At 45.5% G+C, this 21,470-nt stretch overlaps 1 protein-coding gene across 1 annotated transcript in view; it reads right to left on the minus strand.

Moving 5' to 3' along the window:
* MYO10 (myosin X) overlaps window positions 1–21,470 on the minus strand; it is a 212,680-nt gene that overhangs the window by 154,967 nt on the left and 36,243 nt on the right. Inside the window, exon 2 of the mRNA XM_034998745.1 lies at window positions 13,289–13,387. Coding sequence (XP_034854636.1) covers window positions 13,289–13,387 — 99 coding nt within the window. The remainder of the gene's footprint in view (window positions 1–13,288; window positions 13,388–21,470) is intronic.

A 21,470-nucleotide genomic window follows, 5' to 3' on the forward strand; every position in this document is an offset into this window, starting at 1 on the left:
GGACTTTGAGTCTACAGATGACTTCTTGTCCTAGGGAGTCTTGCTTATGCCCCTAGATTCTGTTCAGGGCCAGGACGAGGGAGAGGCAGGTGGTCAGGACACATTTATAGCTGGCGGGGCGGGGGGGGGGGCGGTTTGCAAATGCAGCATGACCCTGGCTGGGTGCTTCCTTACATTTTGCACCCTACACACCAGGCTTGCCTTATCCTAGTCTGGTCCCCTTCCTAGCCCCGGCCCAGTGTTCTCTCTGCCAGGGCGGCATGGACAATGGGGTAAGATAGCCTCTTAAATCAGAGCTGACTCTCAAAAGCTTGGGGGTTCCAACTACAGCTTCTAAATACAGAATCACTCTCCTTCCTTCTCTGGCACCTCACTTAGAAAAGGAGCGCTGTGCATTTGCCTAGCACGTCAGTGGTAAGTTAATTTAACTGTTCTTCAAAATAGGCATCAGGTGTCAAAATTCGCAGAGTAACTTCTGAAAGTTGTGTCTAAGCCCAATCAACTCATTTATTTTTTGCAATACTAAGAGTGGACCTTCCTTGGAAATGTGTTGGGATATAATTAACACACAGGCTTTCTTATTTTTGCTTTTTTGCTGTGGTTGGGAGTGGCTCCCCATCAACCAACCACGCCCCCCCACACCCCTAGCCGGTTACAGACTAAACCATTGACAGGTGTTAGTATTTTAAACTAAGATCGCCAGACTACGTCTTGTTTTTAGACAAGACACCTCTCAAGAACGATCCCTTTATGGTGTAGCAGTCAAAAAAGTGTACTTGGACTGTGTGAGTGACCATCTGTGTTTTTAAAGAACTTTGGGGAGAAGACTGTGTATTAGATGCTTTTATTTAGAACATGGATTTAAAAAAAAAAAACGATCCACAGACACAGCCCAACAAGCCCTACAAACCAGTTCTCAAATTGTTTCCCAGACTAGCAGCAGCCATCAGCAATGCCGATTCTCAGGCTCCACTTGAGATTTGCCGAATCAGAAACCCTGGGTGGGGGCCCAGGATCCGGTGGTTCAACAAGCCCTCGGTGGGGGCGGGGGGGGCGGGCGGAGTCTGATGTTCTGAGGCTCTTCAATTCTGAGAGCCACTGCCTACAGGTAGCAGGAAATAGGGGTCTTGTCCCTGATGACCTTAATCCTCTCGGGCAGGGCATTTCCACCTCCCCAGGACAACAAAATGAGGGGGCTTAACCACTCATCGATCCCGGGGTTCATAGCAAGGCCTCCGCTGGCTGGCTGAAAATCCAGATTCCTGGGCCCACTCCCAGAGAGACTGTACCACTGGGCTGGGCTGGGCTGGGGGGCGGGGCGGGGGGGGCAGGAATCTCAGGGAACAGCCCCTCCAGTGTGTCTGGTGTGTGTAGTCAGCACTGGAAACCACCAGAAGGCTGCTCAGCACTAAATATCACATCGGAAGCAATTGGGGAAAATGATCCTTTAGATGGGGGTCAGCGAACTTCTGTGAAGGGCCAGGGGGTAAAGACGTGAGGCTTCTCAGCTCCTCTCTTGTGCTGCAGTAGTTGGAAGGCAATCTTTGATGAGAAGTCCGTGAATGGGCACAGCTGCTTAACTTCCAGCACAACTTCTCTAAATTTGAATTTCAGGTCATTTTTCACGCATCATAAAATCTCCTTCTGATGTTTCTAAACATCAAGGAACGCAAAAACCCCTCTTAGCTCGCAGGCAGTACAAACCCAGGCAGCAGGCCCGGTTTGCCGCCGCCTCACGGGAGGCTGCTGGTCCATCAGCTCTGAGGTGAGCAGAGTGTGGGAGACACGCGTACCTTCCAGACGAACAAGCCGCCTTCCAACAGGCGAGAGGTTATTTTTAAGAACTCAAGTTTACTTCGCCTACAGGAAAATTATATGGCTTGGTGAACCACACAGAACACACCGAACGTTTCCACTACCTGGGAAAGTCTGTGGGTGTCCCCCTCCCAGGCAAAATTCCTCAGAAGTGCCCATTCGGTCTGCTTTCTTCTTACCTTTAAAAGGGCAAATGCAATCAGCTTGAAATAAAAGCTGGAGGCTCACGCTTTCACTGCTGTTTTAAGGAACAGATATTCCTTACATGGAAGTTACTAGAAGAGGTCTCCACTGGGAAAAGCCCCCTTTCCTCCTCTATGTGGGGCAGCTGCTTGGGATCTACCTACCCCTTCTTTTCTAGGCCTCTCATCCGGCCCGGAAGGGGGTAGGGGGTCTTTCCAGGCATGAGGGCAGGCGCATCGCTGGAGAAATGGGGGAAACAATCTCCTTCCAGGGGAGACACCTTCACCCATCCCCACCCAGGGCCTTGCTCTGAACTCCAGGGCCTTGCCCTCCCTCTCTTGAAAGAGAAACTGGTACGGTTTTCCTCAGAAACAAATGGAACTCAGCTGAGTTGAATTCAAAGACCATCACTGATGGTCTCTGTGCACTTGATTATGGGATTTCAGGAAGCTGCTTTACCACTGGGATTTCCCCACCGACAAATAAGAGCCTTCAAGTATCTTCAGCTGGAAGGAGAGGACCCCAAACACTGAGTTCTGTTCCAGACACAGAAGCAAAAGGGGGTGGGACTGTGCATGAGGGAGAAGGGGAAAATGAAAGAACCCTGCCTGAGGTTCATGCCATCAGAAGGGCCAGCTCCTCCCCAGAGCCCCCAACCCCACAGGACAGGGGGCAGTCCAGCTGGAAGCAAACGGCAAATGAGACCAGCTCAGAAGAGCAAGGAGGAGGACTCTCCAAGTTTATCTCAGATTGATACACCCACCGAGTCAGAGGCCCACAGAATCAGGGGGAAACCTTGTTAAAGCACAGACTCTAGGGCCATCTTCACAGAAGAGGACTCAGCAGGTCCGGGGTGGGGCCAAGGAACCCGCATCCTTAACAATGATTACGAAGCAGCTCGTCAGAGAACCACACATGGAGAAACACCGCACGAGGGTTTGGGACATTTAAACCCCAAACGCCCACTCTAATGGAGTGTCCAACATGAGTGGGTGGGAGGAGAGAAGAGTTATGGAAAGATCAAGGCAGGGACTCCGTAGAGGGCGAGTAAGACAGACAGAAGGAGCTGTAAGCAAATATAATGTGGGCAGAAGAGCCATTTCAGAGAACCACCGAAGAAAAGTTCAGAAAAAAAGCTGTGTGGGAAAAATCAAGGCCCAGCAATCACAGGTTACAAACAGCACTTTCTAAGTCCAGGATGCAAATGTTGTGGGTTTTTTTTAATTTTTATTTATTTTTGAGAGAGAGGCAGAGACAGAGACAGAGAAAGAGACAGACAGAGAGAGCACACGGGAGAGGGGCAGAGGAAGGAGGAGAGAGAGAATCTTAAGCAGGCCCCATGCTCTGGGAGGAGCCCAAGTCCCAGCTGAGATTCTGATGTCACTGTTTGGGGGGCAGGGCCAAGGCTCTTAGCACAGGCTTCCCCGTGAATCAGAGGATGCGGCCAGGGTTGAGAAGTACTGACCAGAAGAAGCATCATGAAAGCAAGACTGTGAACACAAGACAATGAAACATCAAATTTAAAAAACACGATTTTTTTTTTTCTAACCCTTCTATTTCCCTAGAGCAATAAAATAAAATAAAAGCCACCACAGAGGAGGAGGAAGTGGGGGAGACCACAGGAGAACCGGCCGATCTTGGAGAGTGACTTCAAAAGAAAGCACAGACGTCGTGATAAGACAGACACCAAGTGCGCTCAATCCCGGGGGGGCCCACAGAGAGGAGCGAGCACAGCAAACAGCCAGGATGAGGAGGGACAGGTGGGAACACCCCCATCCCAAGACTCCCCTGTCCTACTTCGCATTCCTCCTCAAGAATAGAAGTGGGAAGATGGTCCACTCTGGCCCCAAGCCCCTGCTCCACCAGTCCTCACTGACCAAGTGGGGGCCTGTGGACATGTTATCCCACCCAAGCTCGGCTTCCACAGCACTACGATATGGCTGAAGAGGCCTCCTAGGGTAGTTGTGAGGGTTACAGGGGACAGACAGCTGGAGTGCACCAGCGTGGCGCCTGGCAGAGAGAGGTCTACCAGGCAAACCTCCTCCTCCTCCTCGTTACCCATCCCACATGCCAACCCTGATGAGGAGGACCTGGCTTAGAAATGGGGTGCCTCCTTTCCCCACCACCCGCCAGGGAGGTGATCATGGGAAGAATGGGATTCCCTAATCCCACCATGGCAGCATCCTGGGTTGGAACTCTGCAAACAAGTTTAAAATTGGGATCCGCCAACAGAGGGCTTCTGCAGCCCCCCAGGGCGTGGCGTCCGTACCAGCTCTTTGTACATGGACGGGACAATCAGCTCCCCGCGTGTATCATGGAGTCTTTGGGAAAACTGGTTCCAGATAACAGGCCTATAAATGAATTTTTGGAATGGAATGCAACTCAGTCACAACCACCTTGATTTGTTTTAACAAACTGCCTCTGCTTTTTCTACTGAAATTACAGTACATGGTGCCATGTCTAATTCCTGTAAATAATTTGTAAGTTGTTTTCTTTCCAAGTAAGATCTTCACATACATTTTTCATAAAATGATACTTATAATAAATAGTATTCAAGCCTGCAAAATAAAGAAGAACCTATTTTTTTTTTAAGATTTTATGTATTTGTCAGAGAGAGAGAAAGAGAGCTCAAGCACAAGCAGGGGGAGTGGCAGGCAGAGGGAGAAGTAGGCTCCCCGCTGAGCAAGGAGCCCGAGGCGGGACTTGATCCCAGGACCCTGGGATCATGACTTGAGCGGAAGGTAGGCGCCTAACTGAGCCACCCAGGCGTCCCAAGAAGGATCTAGTCTTGATTTAATGTTTTCTATTTACCTTTCCCGGTCATAAATTGCAACCTGGTCTGAGCTTAGCACACAGGATTAATTAGCTGTGTTCAGTATTCATGGGCACCAAGAAGGCAAGATAGTATCCTGCTTACCTTCAAATATGAGCAATTTAATTTGCTAAGCTAACCACAAAATTGAAAGTAACGATGGGATTGATGGCACCAAACCTCAACCCTTTTCTTCCTGCCTGCCCATGAGCGCTGCCGGAAAGGTCTGGATACGCTGCAGGTCCACGGTGGCATGAATGTGCCACCGAGAAGCAGAGCCCGGAACCCCGAAGTCAACTAAAGAGAAGAGAGACTGGCAGATCAGAGGCAGGCGTGGATACAAATAAACACACCAAGCCTAAAGGTTGGGAAGAGGAGGCTCCGTCCAGAGGAAGGAAGAGGCCAAAGTTGAGAGATATCCACAAAGGAGAAAACGCAAAAGCGAACAATTTGGCCCCCAGATGGAGGACAGAAAGCCAAAGAAGGTCAGGGCCCATGGCAGAGGCTATAAGCATTCTCCTGCAAAAGCATTTACGGAAAGAGAGACTGTGTGCTCAGCTAGAGCCCTACGGGGGCCAATAAATACTGCTAAGAGCATCCAATTCCCTAGCCACCTGTCTACCTATCCAGTGGTGGGGCGGGGTGGGGGTGGGGCCCAGCTGTTAGTCCAAAGGGCTAGGGAAAAAGCCGTGGTCTCAAAGAGTCTGAAATAAGCTGGATTCTAAATCCACTTAGGCTGGATTCAGATAAAGGTACAAGGAGGCAGGCCCCAGAGACCCAGTTCTCTTAAGTCTTACCAGTGGATTTTTCACTGGTGCTGGGAATATGGCAGGTAACAACATGGAAATGGTATACACTCTTAGCAAGCAAAGGTCTGCAACACTGGACACAGCCCACATTCCTCAGAACACCAACGTGTCCTGCAGTGTTTGTTACTGTAAATTGCTTCCCATTTCAACATAGGTGTTGAAATATATGGGATAACAATCTTAGATTTCAAAATGCTAAAATTTACAATAGTGGGTAAAATTTACAATACACAGAGCTATGCAGATTTGCAAAGACACATGTTTTCTTGCTGGAGCTAGGTGCACTAATAAACAAGCAGACTTACTGTTTTGTTTTGTTTTTTCTGTAGTCCCAGAGTGAAAATTAATGGAAACATTTGACTTTCCATCTTTGAGCCACAAGATGCCAAACCAAATTCTTGGAAGAGGTCTAGATAGTAAGACTCACGTGGCTTTCAGAGCATAAGAACATTTTCTCACTCAAAACCAAGTACTCTGGACACACTGCATTTTACTTGGTCATCAAAGCAAGACTGAAAGTCCCAGTGGTGTTCGGTCTCTGGAGTGTAGACTTCTAAGAAACTCCATGGACTGGTGTTTAATATCCATCTCAGACACGGGTATTTCCAGGATAAAACAGCAAAATGTGGGAAAAGCACAAAGAATTTAAGAGTTTCCCAGCTCAATGCTGTCTTTTTAATACAGCTGCACCGTTTTGATTAAAGCGACTTCCAAGAAGAACAGATGGACCCATACTGAAGTTTCAACAAAAGAAGCCAATACGTCTGATTTTTCACAATTATCTGTCACTTGTCACTAGTGTGCCCCCTCTTTCCCTTTACTTTTAGACAGCTATGCAGACACCTCCCCTTTGAGAAGGGAAAGGATGGGGCAGCACCATCCACCTCACGGGCACGTCACTTGGCCATTGTCAATGCTCAGGAGTGGTCAGTGTTAGATTCTTCCTCCTAGGAGCCTGGATTCGAGGCCTACAGGCATTATTTCTTGACATCATCTATTCCTTAAGAAAGGTTACACAAACCAGAATTTCTCCTGTGCTCTTATTTCTAAAAGCAGCATAAGAAAAGGAACCCAAGAAGAGAATAGTTCAAAAAGAAATTACATGGGGGGGGCGGCGCCTGGGTGGCTCAGTTGTTAAACGTCTGCCTTCAGCTCAGATCATGATCCCGGGGTCCTGGGATCGAGTCCCGCATCGGGCCCCCTGCTCTGTGGGGAGTCTGCTTGTTCCTCTTCCTGCCGCTCTCCCTGCTTGTGCAGTTGCGTTCTCTCTCTCTCTCTCTCTCTCTCACTCCACCTCCCCCCTCCAGGTCAAATAAATAAAAATTAAAAAAAAAATTAAAAATAAATTACATAGGTAGTTAGTGCTTAATGGATACAGAGTTTCTGTTTTGGGGTGATGAAGTTTTAGGAACAGTGGTGATGCTTTCACACATTGCTAATGTAACTAACGCCGCTAAATTATACACTTAAAAAGTTAAAATAGTCAATTTTATGTTATGTATATTTACCACAATAAACACACACACACACACACACACACACTCGACAATAGAGGAAACCCAAACTCCAATTCAAAAAAGAAAAAATGTATATACATTCATTTTTTTCTTTCAACTCAAATTTGGATATTCGCAGCAGCAACCCATCATAGCAAATTATTTAAAGATTTTTTTTTTTTAATTTGAGAGAGAATGAGAGAAAGCACATGAGAGGGGGGAGGGTCAGAGGGAGAAGCAGGCTCCTCGCTGAGCAGGGAGCCCGATGTGGGACTCGATCCCGGGACTCCAGGATCATGACCTGAGCCGAAGGCAGTCGCTTAACCAACTGAGCCACCCAGGCGCCCGACAGCAAATTATTTAGACACCTGGAGAAAATGGAAACCCCAAAAGGAATACAAATGTCACAGCCTGTCACAGCTGTTGACAAACACACATACACAAGAGCAACGGATAAAGATGGCGGTGGGACTCCAAAAGACGAGGCTGTATATTGTTTTAGGGATCTGCTGTGCCTCTCGACTGGACTGGAGAACACTCCCATTTTGATAAACTTTACTGTCAGCCATCTGGAAAACTCGATCTCTTATTCTATCTTGAAATCATAAACATATCAATAAAGCTAGGACACAAAGCTAAAATAGAGGGTCATGAACACGCTCTTGGGTGGAACCACTTGGAACTGCCAATATTCAACCCTCTCAGCCTAGTGAGATGGCAATTTCATATGGTTCAACCAGACCCACAGGTTAATTTGGTTGGAAGCAGCCATTGCAATACAGGGGACACTTGAGTCTTGTGAGGCTACAAGGGGCAAAAATATAACTAATCCATGTTTCCTCCCTTTTGAAAACAAAATGAGTAAGAATTCCCCAAAATAGGTGCATTAATGAGAAAGTTAATCTTCACAAAAAATAAAAAAATTGAGAAGGTGATAGAAGATACTTTAAACAACAACAATATAGAATTGGAATTATGTGTAGGCCAGCTGTCTAGAAAGCATCTGTCCTGTTGTCCCACAGCTTGGCTGAGACTCACAGCACCCTGGGGACGCCACCTCTGCATCACAAATGCTGTCCCCATCTTCCTACATTTAAGTTTCTCCCTGCTGGTTTCCCCCTTCCTCTACCACTCATGTGAGTGGTGCCGAGGGGCCCTGGGCCAACCCACCCCCCCCACCCTGGGCGGCCACACCAACTGCCAAGCACACAGAAAGGACTGGCGGTAAGACCTGTCTCCACAGGCAGCTGCCTCAGCCCACAGCTGGCTTTGCGTGTGAAGCATGGAATGCTGAAATCCAGGGCATTCCCGAACTCTCGGGGGCCAGCTGGCTGTCAGCTTCTTTTCAGATGAAACTTTTAATTCAGTTAAAATATCTCAGATCCACCCCTTCGCGTTAACAGTCAGATCCAATCTGTTGGCCCCGGAAGTGCAATCACAGAGTTCTAGCTGTCTACCTCCTGACGAGGTGTGGGGCCAGGGCGCTGCATGGTGCTGTGAAGCAGGAGAGGTGCTGGGCTGCCCCACTGTCCCTTCTCCAGCGCTCAGCAGGCTTGGGGGAGATTTCCCCAGGACCCAGGAGTGGAGGCACATGGTCCACGAACGTCACGTACTGCATGTTCCCTGCAAGGGACACAAAAAGGCACCCCTGGGGGCAAAGTGAAGGGAAAACAGCAAAGAAAAACAGCTGGGCAGGATAGAGTGTGTGAGAAAATGACCAAGAAATGCAACAACAACAACAAAAATCCCTACTAATCCGTTATCAAGTTTCACAAAATTGGGCCCACACTATTAATTCCAACAAGTCAACACTAGAAGGTCGAACCAAAAAGGTTAGGGACGGCTGTAAATGGGAGGTGTGATCGTCAGCATCTAGTACTGTGTTTCCTGCCTCGCCGGAGAAAGTCTGACTTTTCCGCCGGGTGGGGGGGACTTGAGAGTGCCAGGCAATCTAACGGCCTTTTCGTGAATTAATCAAATGAGAACAATAACTTTTTTTTTTAAAGATTTTATTTATTTATTTATTAGAGAGAGAGAGAGAAACAGCATGAGAGGGGATAGGGTCAGAGGGAGAAGCAGGCTCCCCGCTGAGCCGGGAGCCCGATGTGGGGCTTGATTCCAGGACTCTGGGATCATGACCTGAGCTGAAGGCAGTCGCTTAACCAATTGAGCCACCCAGGCGCCCCGAGAACAATAACTTTTAAACCCAAATCTAATCATACTCTTTGCAAGCCAATAAAGAGAGAAGGGCGAGGGGGAGGGCATTTACTTGTAGACTGGGGTGATTAAATCCCCAGCCAGGAAAACATTTCTGAAGACACCATAGAGAGACAATGCAAACAAAAAATCCCACAGAATCACTGCCTAGAGTAATTGCCTTGATTAAGTTTACTGGGGTAAGTTGAATAACTACCCCTTAAAACACAATTAGGTAAATTGATATCACTGTAAGCTGTTTCAAAGCAATCAAATGAGGCTCTTCTCAGGAAAGAGAATAGCTCACTCTCAAAGTGAAAAATCTAATTTAGAACTTATTACTCAGTTTACAATGTTCCTAATGGGTGCTATCGTGATGGCCCATGACCTCGCAAGTGTTCCAGAAGAGACCAATGTTCAAGGCTGTCTTCCATCTTACACTTCCGTAAGAGTTGATCTTCTAGCCATACCTACACCCTGCAAAGTTGTGGTGCTCTTCTAAAACTCTGTCCACAGCTTAATGCCCAAGAAGACACGGACAGGCATACCTCGGGAAAAATTGCAGGTTCGGTTCCAGAACCTCACAATCAAGGGATTCAAATGAGTCTTTTGGTTTCCCAGTGCATATAAGTTATGTTCACACTATACTGTCAACTACTAGGTGTGCAACAATCCCTAAAAAACAACGCACATAAGTGTCTGCCTTCGGCTCAGGTCATGATCTCAGGGTCCTGGAATCGAGCCCCACGTCGGGCTCCCTCCTCCGCGGGGAGTCTGCTTCTCCCTCTCTCTCTGTATCTCTGTCTCAAATGAATAAATAAAATCTTTAAAAAAGAATGCTAGCCATCATCTGAGCTTTCAATGAGTCATAATCACTGATAACAGATCACCATAACAAATACAACAATGAAAAAGTCTAAAATGTGGCAAGAATTACCAAAATGTGACACAGAGACACATAGTGAGCAAATGCTGTTGGAAAATGTGTCACCAACAGTCTTGCTCAAGCAGGGCTGTCACAAACCTTCAATCTGCAAAAAAGCGAAAAACAAAAGGCAATCTCTGCAAAGCTCAGTAAAGCAAAGCGCAGTAACACAACGTTTGCCTAGGACGAACTTTCAGGGCAAGTGCTGACCTGCCCAGGCGCTGTGTCCTCCACGGGCCACAACCATGCATAGTTTTCAACGAAGTGTGCTAGCACGTCTCCTGCACATTTCTTCTTCCATCTGCAAATACTCCACGGTGAGTAGAGCATACGTTATAAATCAAATGGGAATGTTTTGGTCCTCTCTATTCCCTGGACCAACCTATAGTAGTTTAACTTTTAGTGTGGAATGGAATTTTAAGTTAACAGTGAAACCATCTCCCTGGCCAAAAAAACCCCCCCAAAAAATCCAAAAATCAAAAAACAGCTGAGTGCATGTGCAAAATTATCAGAGACTAAATGAAATCAGTGAATGTACCCTTCAGTGCTCTCACAAAAAAACACATTATTATCTCCTACCTACCCAGGGTCCCTGAGGTCCCACTTTAGGATTTTAGTGACACATGGCTCTGCTTGGCTTCCAACACTAAACAGGACTTCAAAATGGTTTTTTGATCCCCTGGAGAATCATTTTGCTGCCGTCAGCACCACCCCGGCCACGCTCGGGGTGAAACGGTTGTAGGAAGGAAGGGCAGAGCAAGGAGAACGGAAGAGCTTTGGAAGGCCAAAGAAAAGTGTTCTAGCTTCACCTAAAGCCCTCCTCCTTTTCTTTCTGCTTCCTCTACAACCCTGGGACCGATGGTCCACAGAGGGTTTAAGAGTTCTTCCAGCTCTCACCACAGGCAACCACGACCTCATGGCAGTTCTCAGGAACACCCTCTACACCCTTGCTACTCAAACGTGGTTCATGAACCAGCAGCATCAACATCAGAGGGGAGCTTGTGAAAAATGCAGACTCTCAGGCCCCGCCCCAGACCTGCCAATCAGAATCTGCAGCTGAACAGGACCCCCGGTGATTCACATAACATCAGAGTTAGGGTAGACTAATAGTTTCATAAGCTTTTGTTTCTCTGAGGTCACATTTTTCCCAACAAAAATGTCACCAGAATGTTTTTGTTTTTTTTTTTTTTAAATTTTATTTACTTATTTGATAGAGAGAGAGCACAAGTAGGCAGAGGGAGAGGGAGAAGCAGGCTCTCTGCGGAGCAGGGAGCCCGACGTGGGGCTCCATCCCAGGACCCTGGGATCACGACCTGAGCCGAAGGCAGTCGCTTAACGGCTGAGCCACCCAGGCGCCCTCAGAATGGTTTTTAAAAATGCAGAAAAATACCCATTGGACAGCTTTTCCCAGTTATCATTGGACCTCAAACAGTGAACTTTTTTTTAATGTGGTAAGATGTACAAAAGAACAAAAAAATGTACCACTTTGACCATTTAAGTGTTCAGTTCAGGGGCATTAAAGCACATGGACATTGTCCTACAACCATCCCCACGTCCACCTTCAGAAATGTTCCCAAACTGGAACTCTGTACCCATTAAACAGTAACTCTTCATTCTACCTCCCCCTGCCTCCCCCCACACTGATTTCTTCACACCCTTTAATAATCGGAGTTAAACGGAGTTAAAAGTAGCCAATATCTTGAAAAGTTACCATAGACTTTTTTTCCATCACCTTGAAAAGTATGTACAGAACCTAAAAGGGAGTGAATTCTCATCTGGGTCAAGTGGGAAAGGAGGACGGGCAGGATAATGGCAAGACGGACAAATGCTGATGAACCCTGCACAGGAATGTACACACTTAAGCCTGACAAAAGTCACTAGGCCTGTTCTTAGTTTACAGATCATACTGCACAACCCGAGAATCTGATGAGAAGGAAACCAGGCTGGGCAGCAGTTCCAGCGTCCACACTGGCAATGACCATCAGACTTGTGATCTATCTGCCCCATTCCCCATCCCCCGCAACTGCCATAGACCAAACCCAGCTAGGTCTTCACCACCAGACAAACGCTCATCAACTACTCAAGACTCTCAGATGACAAAGAAACCGAGGAATTGCAAGACAGCCCAGTAACATCACTGTTTATTAAGCCAAGAAACGAGAAAGGTACCACCTAGTGGACTCTAAGAAGTTGATAACCACCTAGCCCACCTGCCTTAAACTACTGGACACTGACCCGGAAGGTTTTGTTCTCAACAAAACTTGCAAACCAGATTCAGAAACTGTGAGTTTTAAATACTGGCAAAGGACATCCTTCTCTCTATAGGTCTTAAATTTTGCCAAGTGCCTCTGAAAAAGGGATCCATTTGTGACATTAAAATTAGTTTCCTTAATAAAATGGAGACACCAGCCTTCTTTTACAATCGCCCAATTATAACCAGTGAGCTAGTTTCTGGATTCATGTATTTGTTTTCACTGATACAGCTTTTAGGTTACACTAAAGAACAGGGAACCAGAAGCAGTGGATGATGCCCCCTACAGAAGGAACCTCTTCATTTGACCAACAAGGTGGACAAGGAAGCTCAGGTGAGGTGGTGTAGCCCACCTTGTTCTTACAAGGAACCACCACTACCTACATTCCCACCAGCAGACCCATTTTTCCAACACTCTAGGAAATGGAAGAATTTTAAGGGAAAGTGGTAAGGAAACCAATATGCAAATATCAATTCTGAAGTGTTTCTCAAATTGCTTGCACTCTATATGTCTGTTTCTTTGTCGAGATTCCCAGGAACCAACCAAGTGGAGTGCTCTTCTGTCCTGTCCTGGTTGGAACACTTTGTACGTTCCATTTGGAGAATTTTACTGCATCTCTCACACACTTGAGGTGTATGTTCCACATTCTTTTCGAGATTTGGTTTTCCCCAATTAGAAAAAAAGTCTGGGTATTGCGGGGGGGGCGGGGGGCGGTTGGGAGGGAGGGAGGCCCACATGTGCTCCTGGAGGACAACTTCCAGAAGAACACAGATGTCGGGAAGCTGCAGACATGTGCTCACCTGACCATAGTCTGTCCGGAAGACCACGACGCCCTCTGCACAGGAATTGACAGTACTTGGAAAATGCTGGCCATTTTCTCTCAGCCAGACCCGTGTCCCCTGTAAACAAAACAAAGAGGGTTTAACTAGGGAGTTTGGGTTGCGTTCCGTGGCAAATCACCACTCTCAAAAATCACTGACTACTACAGTCCTTTAAGAAAAAACAACAACTTTTTAAAAAGCCAATGTTTTTCTCAGACAAGAACGACTCTGCAGAAAGCATCAGGCCCAGCCTTCACCAGAGGCATGCACGACTGAGCGTCCCACCAGAGAGCACAGAAGAGGGGATGAGGAAATAGTAGGCCCTGTGTTGCTGAAATGCAAGTGGTTTATGTGGATGATCTCATTTCACTCACAAAGGCCCTTGAGACAGGCACTGTTACCACTCTACAGATGGACACCTGAAGGTCTCAAGACAGAGCAACTTGCCCAGCATCACAAGAAGGAAAGAACCTGACCCCAGGCAGTTGGGTTCCAGAAACAAGTTTAACCAGGTCGCTACCTTGCTCCACCCATGGTACTTTAAACTCTTTGGGATCTGCTGGCTCCCCTCTTCCCAGCTCCAAGCCCCAAGTGCTTGCCCGCCTGGACAGCATTCGAACAGTCAGCTGACTTCCTACTGGTACAAAGTCCATGTGTCAAATCAACTCTCCAAGAGAGGGACTCAAGTTTTAGGAAAGATCAGAACCCAATCCATCAGTGTGAAGTTTGCTAGGATTCCACCAAATCACCCAACGCACTCCAGTGTTCAGAACTGCAGCCCAAGACAGAAACTTCCAGATCCTATTGTTTTCACCTGGGGCCTATTTTTTGGCGTTGATTTTATTTCCATTTTTTATGTCCCCACTGGACAAATGAAACAAGCATAGTATTTACCTTTTCAACGATGAACTTCCTCTTTCTCTGATTTCACAACATGAAAAACAGTGACCCAAGTGATAAAAGTTTGAAGAAATCACTGGGTGTTACTGGTCAAATTATAAAGAATTATCTGTATGATGTATGCCCGCATGACGGAACGTAACACTAAAATTTCTCATCAAGTTATTACTAATTTGCTCAATTTCCTCGATCCCAACAAAAATGACACTAAACAAGCGCATCCTTACGATACAGTATGTTCATGTGGAAATACTATACCTAAGTTATCACTTGAAATGGCACTTACATGGAACAACTTTTTCTAGAACTTTCAACCTCATTTTATTGGTCTACTTAATTTGTTTTGATTTCAAAAGTTAAGTGAAATATTTAAAATGTATTGGTTATAGAATATTCAACTTGCCATTTAAGGGGCTACTACCAGTCTCTTAACACAGAGGTGGCAGGGGATAAATAATACAGAAGTAAACTCATCACTTTATGCTAATTTTTTTATAAGTTTTTTTTTTTTGAGAGAGAGCACTGGGCGGAGAGGGGCAAAGGGAGAGGGAGATAGAGAATCTTAAGCAGGCTCCACACCCAGCACATAGCCCAGTGCAGGGCTCTATCTCACAACCCTGAGATCATGACCCAAGCTGAAATCAAGAGTCGGACGCTTAACCGACTGAGCCACCTGAGCACCCGCACGTTAACGCTACTTTAAATTATGTTTATCAGTAGCAAAAATAGCAGCTTACTTCCAGTAATGGAGTGCCCATGATGAGTCACAGTCATGTGCTAAGAGCCTCAAGGACACTGGATTTAAGACTAACCCTCAGTAAGCTAGGAATCCCACCTCCAGGAGGAAACTGAAGCTCAGAGCCCAAGTCGGCTTCCCATCACACAGCTGATCCCTCCAATTCCTGACCCCATGCTCTTTCCACACATCATACTGTCTCCTTAAAGTAATTCATAAGTTAAATGAATGAATCAATGCACAATCAAAATATAACAACATAGGGGTGCCCGGGTGGCTCAGTTGGTTAAGCAACTGCCTTCGGCTCAGGTCATGATCCTGGAGTCCCGGGATCGAGTCCCGCATCGGGCTCCCTGCTCGGCAGGAAGCCTGCTTCTCCCTCTCCCTGCCACTCCCCCTGCTTGTGCATGCGCTGTCAAGTAAATAAAAACAAAATCTTTAAAAGTATATATAACAACACAGAGGTCACTTTAAGTAGCCAGTTATCACACACACAACCATCTGTTCTCTTTTACCCTGCCAGGAGGGAAAATTTAAGAAGATACGAGAATCTGACCTGGGGCCCTTGGCTGGCTCAGTCAGTAGAGCAGGCGACACTTGATGTCTGGTTGTAAGTTCGAGTCCCACATAGGGTGTAGAGATTATTTAAAAATTACAAAAAAAAAAAAAAAAATCTTTCAAAAAAAGTCTGACTTAAAAATCACTCCCTTGTTGCCAACGATGACCTTGTTTACTCCAGCCAGGAAGCAGAGCTTTTGCTGTCACCACCCTTACTCGGGATTCCAAGTCAACCCTGAGTCTGGTCGAAGTATGTGGGGCCAGCTCTCCCGTTCCCTGTGACTGGCTCTCCCGGCATCGCTTGTTACAGCCCCACAGAAGCCCTCCCCACAGGCATTCCCTTTCTCCTTTTTACGCAGCTTTTAAGGTATTAACTCCGTACTTCAACCTTCCCTCCAAAGAGGGGTTGAAATCCTCCACAATCATATACAGCAACAACACTGAATATGAACTATTTCTCTATAAATCCAGAAGCCTGCCTTATTTAAAGGACACCCAAAACATCAACGGGGGAGGGGGTCGTTCCCATCTCTGCAGGAGTCAATCCCGTCCCTCTGATGGGTGCTTCTGGCTGAGACACAGGTAACACCAAGAATTTGCCTGTCAGTCCTGATTTATTTAGCAAACAGCTGCTTCCAAAAACAACGTTCGCTTCCGCCATCCTCTAAGACCGTTCTTTCGCATATCACTCCACACCAAAGCTACATTATCTGTAATGATCCAGAAAAGGACTTCCAAGTGCCTGAACTACTTTTTTTATTTAAGTGATCTCTACACCCCATGTGGCGCTTGAACTGAGGACCCTGAAATCAAGAGTTGCATGCTCTACTGACTAAGCCAGCCAGGTGCCCCATTTCTACCCTCTCTAATTTACACGTCAGACACAACATTTTAAAGCTCTGAAACACCTACACACACACACACACACACACACTCTCTCTCTCTCTCTCTGAAATGGAAACTTTCAAAGTTCTTTAAGGTGAGAACTTTTACGCATCAGGTAAAATCATGAAACAATTCACAGTGCTCCTGTCCTCTCAATCCTAAATCCAAAGCATTGTTTGCTATGACCATCACCTGCACCATTTAAATCAAAATGGATTTCATGTGTTTCCCATTTATTAAAACCGTCTTAGTAAGAATCAGATATTTTATTATGAAACATTGCTGAATTAATACAAATTGTCAAGAGGATTAACATAAATCTCTCCTGACTTCCAGAAGCTACACAGCTCACAGTTTCTTTCACTTGAGTTGTGTTGTGGTAATTTTTACCTTCTGTGAAGGTACTATAAAGCCCTTTGTTGACACAGTCCTACATGATCAAACACACGGTTCAACTTCCTCAGTCCAAAGGTCTTTTTCAATAGGTGTGAAGAGCTGCTGATAAGGGAGATCTAGGAAATGCGCCTGGACTGCAAATCTCAAGCCCATTGGCCAGCTCCATGAGGCCTACAGTAGCTGTCTTCCACAGGTAGGAAGGGAAATGCATTCAAAACACTCCCTTTGTTCCTTGAAAAAGCTTAAACTGGCAATTTTCATGAAACCGGAACTACAGAGTAAAACTAAAGTGGATATTTTTACATAGATTGTTCTTGGAGTTTCTCTGAGCCCCCAAATGTTCTGCCTCCCTTCTATTCAAATAGAACACATATGCCCAGGTCCAGGAAAGAGGCCACCCACAAGGCATTTGAAAATGAAGTCACAAGCAGACATTTACCAGATCATCCAAGTTTGTATGGGGAAGAAAAATTTGCCCACCATATGCAAGCCATTATATTCTGTCATTGTTAAATAAGGCTGATAATTTAATGCACAATACAGGCAATCTAGCATATGGAGAAAGCTCACAATTTGAGTTCAAAAACGTCTTTATAAGTTTGATCATAACAAACACATTTTGTTAAAACTTGGGTAAGTTTTCATCCTAATCTCTGAGATGGATATGTGTGAAATTTAATAGTTAAAAATTTTCCTGCACATAATCACCAGTAACATTTTTACGATACAAAGCACTTGCACAAAAGCTCCCATTCTCCTTTGATCTGGAGCAATCCTGTAAGATGGGATGGTATTACTTGCCTCCCTATCTCCAAAAGTGAGGTTCACAGGGGTTCCACTTTCCATTACCAACAAATGATTTCCTGGATATAATAAAAAAAAAAAAATACTGACTGTACCAAGTGTTGGTGAGGATGTAAAATGGTACACCCACTTTAGAAAACAGTTTGGCAGTTTCTTAAAAAGCTAAACACAATCTTAACCATAGGTTCCCATAATTCAACACCTAGAGATCTACAGCCTTAAAAGAATTGTTTCAAAAAGTCTTGCATGCAGGGGCACCTGCATGGCTCAGTGAGTTAAGCTTCTGCCTTGGGTTCAGGTCATGCATGATCTTAGGGTCCTGGGATCGCTCCCTGTTCAGTGGGGAGTCTGCTTCTCCCTTTGGCCACCATGCCCACCCCTGGTCATGCTGTCTCTAATAAATAAAATTAAAAAAAAAAAAAAAAGTCTTGCATGCAAATACTTGGAGGCACATCAATAGCAAAATACTAAAAATCATTCAAATGACCATTAACTGATATAGAGACAAATAAAATGTAATAAATCCATACAATGGAACTCTTCCAAATCACTAAAAAAAAAAGCTGATTTCCAAACCTACATGCTTCTCAATTGTACACACACATTCTTAACCATTCAGTAATGGGAAAAACCCAATCGTGTCTCTATAACTGGGCAATGAGAGAACAAGAAACAAACACAGACGCACACACGCACCCACAAGCATTCAGGGCTGAGTGAAAACTCTGAAGATCTGTGTTGAATTCAAGTCCCTGCTCTCCACTAATGTCAACGAGGGGCTGAGAGACCACATGGGAGACTTGCCCAAACTAATCGAAAGATGAGACTATGGTAGATTGATCGTTGTCTCACGGTGCTTAATTATTAGCCACTCACCCTGGAAGATAATCATAAATCCCCAGCTGATTGTTGACTTGCGGTGCCTCCTCCCTGGGCAAGGAATTTTATCTGGCTCTTTCCCACCACCATGGCAACATGAAGCTGCCTGAAATTTTTACCTCCTGGCCCTTTATACAAAATGTTTGCTGATCCCTACTTGAAGGTAAAGAAGATAAAATCACCAGCATAGATTTCAATCTACTTTTAAAAAGTACTGTATTTCCCTTCTGATTTTAAAAATGATTTTCTCTTTTGAACTTTGACTGAAAAAAAAAAATTTAAGTTCAAAAATAAGGTAGGGAAACAACCCTAAAAAGAGATAATGATGATGGGCTTTAAATACCATGCTGTGTGGCATGTTCTAATTACAGATTCACAGAAAAGAGAACATTCTTTACTCAAACACACAACTCAGTCTCAGACCCAGAACAGCACCCACCTACTTTTCTTACTTGGCCTGGGTGAGTAAGTACCATGGTTCAGGATTCTCTAACGACCTACATGACAAAATCACAATGTGTTTGAAATGTGATTTTTTTTTTTTTTAAAGACAAAGGGATCAAACCATTTTGTAATGGCTGAGTTAAAAGGAACTCTTTAAATTTATAGTAGGGGCGCCTGGCTGGCTCAGCTGGTAAAGCATGCGACTCTTGATCTCAGGGTCTTGAGTTCAAGCTCCAGGATAGCTACAAAGCTCAGTTAAAAAAGAAAGAAAGAAAAACAAACATTAAAATTAATTAAATCTGTAATAAATTCAGCAGCCAGAGGATTTTGTCTGCAATGACTTCTAACCTGGCATCTTCTAAGATATCTAACACCGAAAGCTGCGAGGCAAGGTCTGGGGGATCATGTTCCTGACCCTATTGAATTCCAGAAACTGGATGTGGATATTATAGTACCAAGGGTTTAAATAGCACTTTTTCTCCATTTTTTAAAATCGAGATATAATTGACAGATAACATTATATTAGTGTCAGGTGTACACGATTCAACATTTGCATATATTGTGAAATGATCACCACAGTGAGTCTAGTCAGTATCTGTCAGCACACAGAGTTACAATTGTTTTTCTTGTGATGAGAACTTTTAAGATCTCCTCTCTTAGCAACTTTCAAATATACAATACAGTATGATTAACTATGGTCACCATGCTGTACATGACATTCCCAGGACTTATTTGTAACTGGAAGTTTGTACCTTTGACCCCCTTTACCTACTTCTCCCATCTCCTCCTCCCCGCCCCACAAACCACTGATCTGTTCTCTGTGTAAGTTCTTTTGTTTTCTGGATGGTGGGGGGGTGGGGAGGTTAGCTTCCACATATAAATGAGATCTCTCCTGTTTTATAGTCCTTTTTTTTTTTTTTTTTAAGATTTTATTTATTTATTTGACAGAGAAAGACATAGCGAGAGAGGGAACACAAACGGGGAGTGGGAGAGGGAGAAGCAGACTCCCTGCCGAGCAGGGAGCCCGATGCGGGACTCGATCCCGGGACTCCAGGATCATGACCTGAGCCGAAGGCAGTCGCTTAACCAACTAAGCCACCCAGGCGCCCTAGAAACACCTTTTCAACATATTTTTTTTCTAGTCCTTATTATTCAAATCCACCTTAAAAGACAATGGCTTTTACAACACACAAAATCTTAAAGCTGGTTTCTCAACATGGTATTAGTGACATTTTGGTCGAGGTAATTATTTATTGAGGGTTGGGAGACAGTCCTAGTTGAGAACCACAGAGCTAGAGCGATACAAAGGTCTAGAGCCACGGCCAAATTAGTTTCCCAAACCACTCATTGTCAGTGACCTCCTTAACAGAAAGCAGACTCCATTGTTTAAGTTCTAGGAACTTCCACAACTTCCCAGAGTCCGATCAGCCCAGATACGGCATACCTGGGGCAGATCTAATTTCTGGGGACATCAAACCAGGTGCATACAGAAGGGAGGTGGTGGCTATAGGATTCAAAATGTTTGACGAACAAGGAAAAAGGTCAAGGAGGCAGACAGTTTGATGGTGGTGTGAGAGCAACTCTCTCCTTTTCCTCCCTCTGTCCAGTCTGTTTTGTTTTTAATGTATATCAGAACAGACGTTTCATGTTTTTACACAGATGACTGAACGGGACAGACAAAACCTGTCCATGGTGCTCTTAGCCCTCAGGAGCTATTTCAACCCCACATTGCTCGCAAACCCCCAACACAAAACTTGTCAGAAGTTTGGAAATGGTACACACAAGAATGGAGAGGGGGGCAGAAGCCATTGTACAAAGTGTGTGAAAACTGCAGCAAGACCACAAGCAGTGGGGACAAAGGACTGCTCCTGGGGACAGACCCAGCAGATTTTTCCCCAGAAATGAACAGGGAAGGGGAAACCCAAGACTTCTCCCCTCCAGGGACAGCCACCCCTCAGGAGGGGCCCTGGAACATAGTGAAGGGTCAGGGGACCACGGACTCCCAGCATCCCCACATCAGTGGGTGGTCTTTCCATCCCCTGGCCACACACCATGCAGTGTGGGGTCCACAAGGCTGAGTGATCTCAGGCTCATTTCCTCACCTCATGATGGCAGGGCGTTAGACCTGAGGCTGGCAATCATTTCTCAACCAGTGTATCAGATTCCAAAGAGGAACGCTTCAACCAGGCCCGGGGCTCCTTAGACTCTCAAGGGACCCTGGGTGGTTTAGGCTCAGGTCTCAAAGGATACAGAATTCAACTGGGTGCTGAGGCCAGAGCTCCCCCCACCTGCACCAGCTGCAGAGGAGGGAAAGTTCAAGAGAGAAACTACAAGCTTACAGCCTGTGATGATGGACATGTGTGGCTCGAGGACCCCCAGTTTGTACCATTTTACTGTTGGTTGTGGAACAGTGATGCCTTTTGTTTTCTTTTTTTTTTTTTTAAGATTTTATTTATTTATTCATGAGAGACAGAGAGAGAGAGAGAGGTAGAGGGAGAAGCAGGCTCCCAAGGAGCAGGGAGCCCGATGTGGGACTCGATCCCAGGACCCTGGGATCAT

Source organism: Mirounga leonina, unplaced genomic scaffold (assembly GCF_011800145.1).
Source record: "Mirounga leonina isolate KUSES-001 unplaced genomic scaffold, KU_Mleo_1.0 Mir_95, whole genome shotgun sequence".
Lineage (NCBI taxonomy): Eukaryota > Metazoa > Chordata > Mammalia > Carnivora > Phocidae > Mirounga > Mirounga leonina.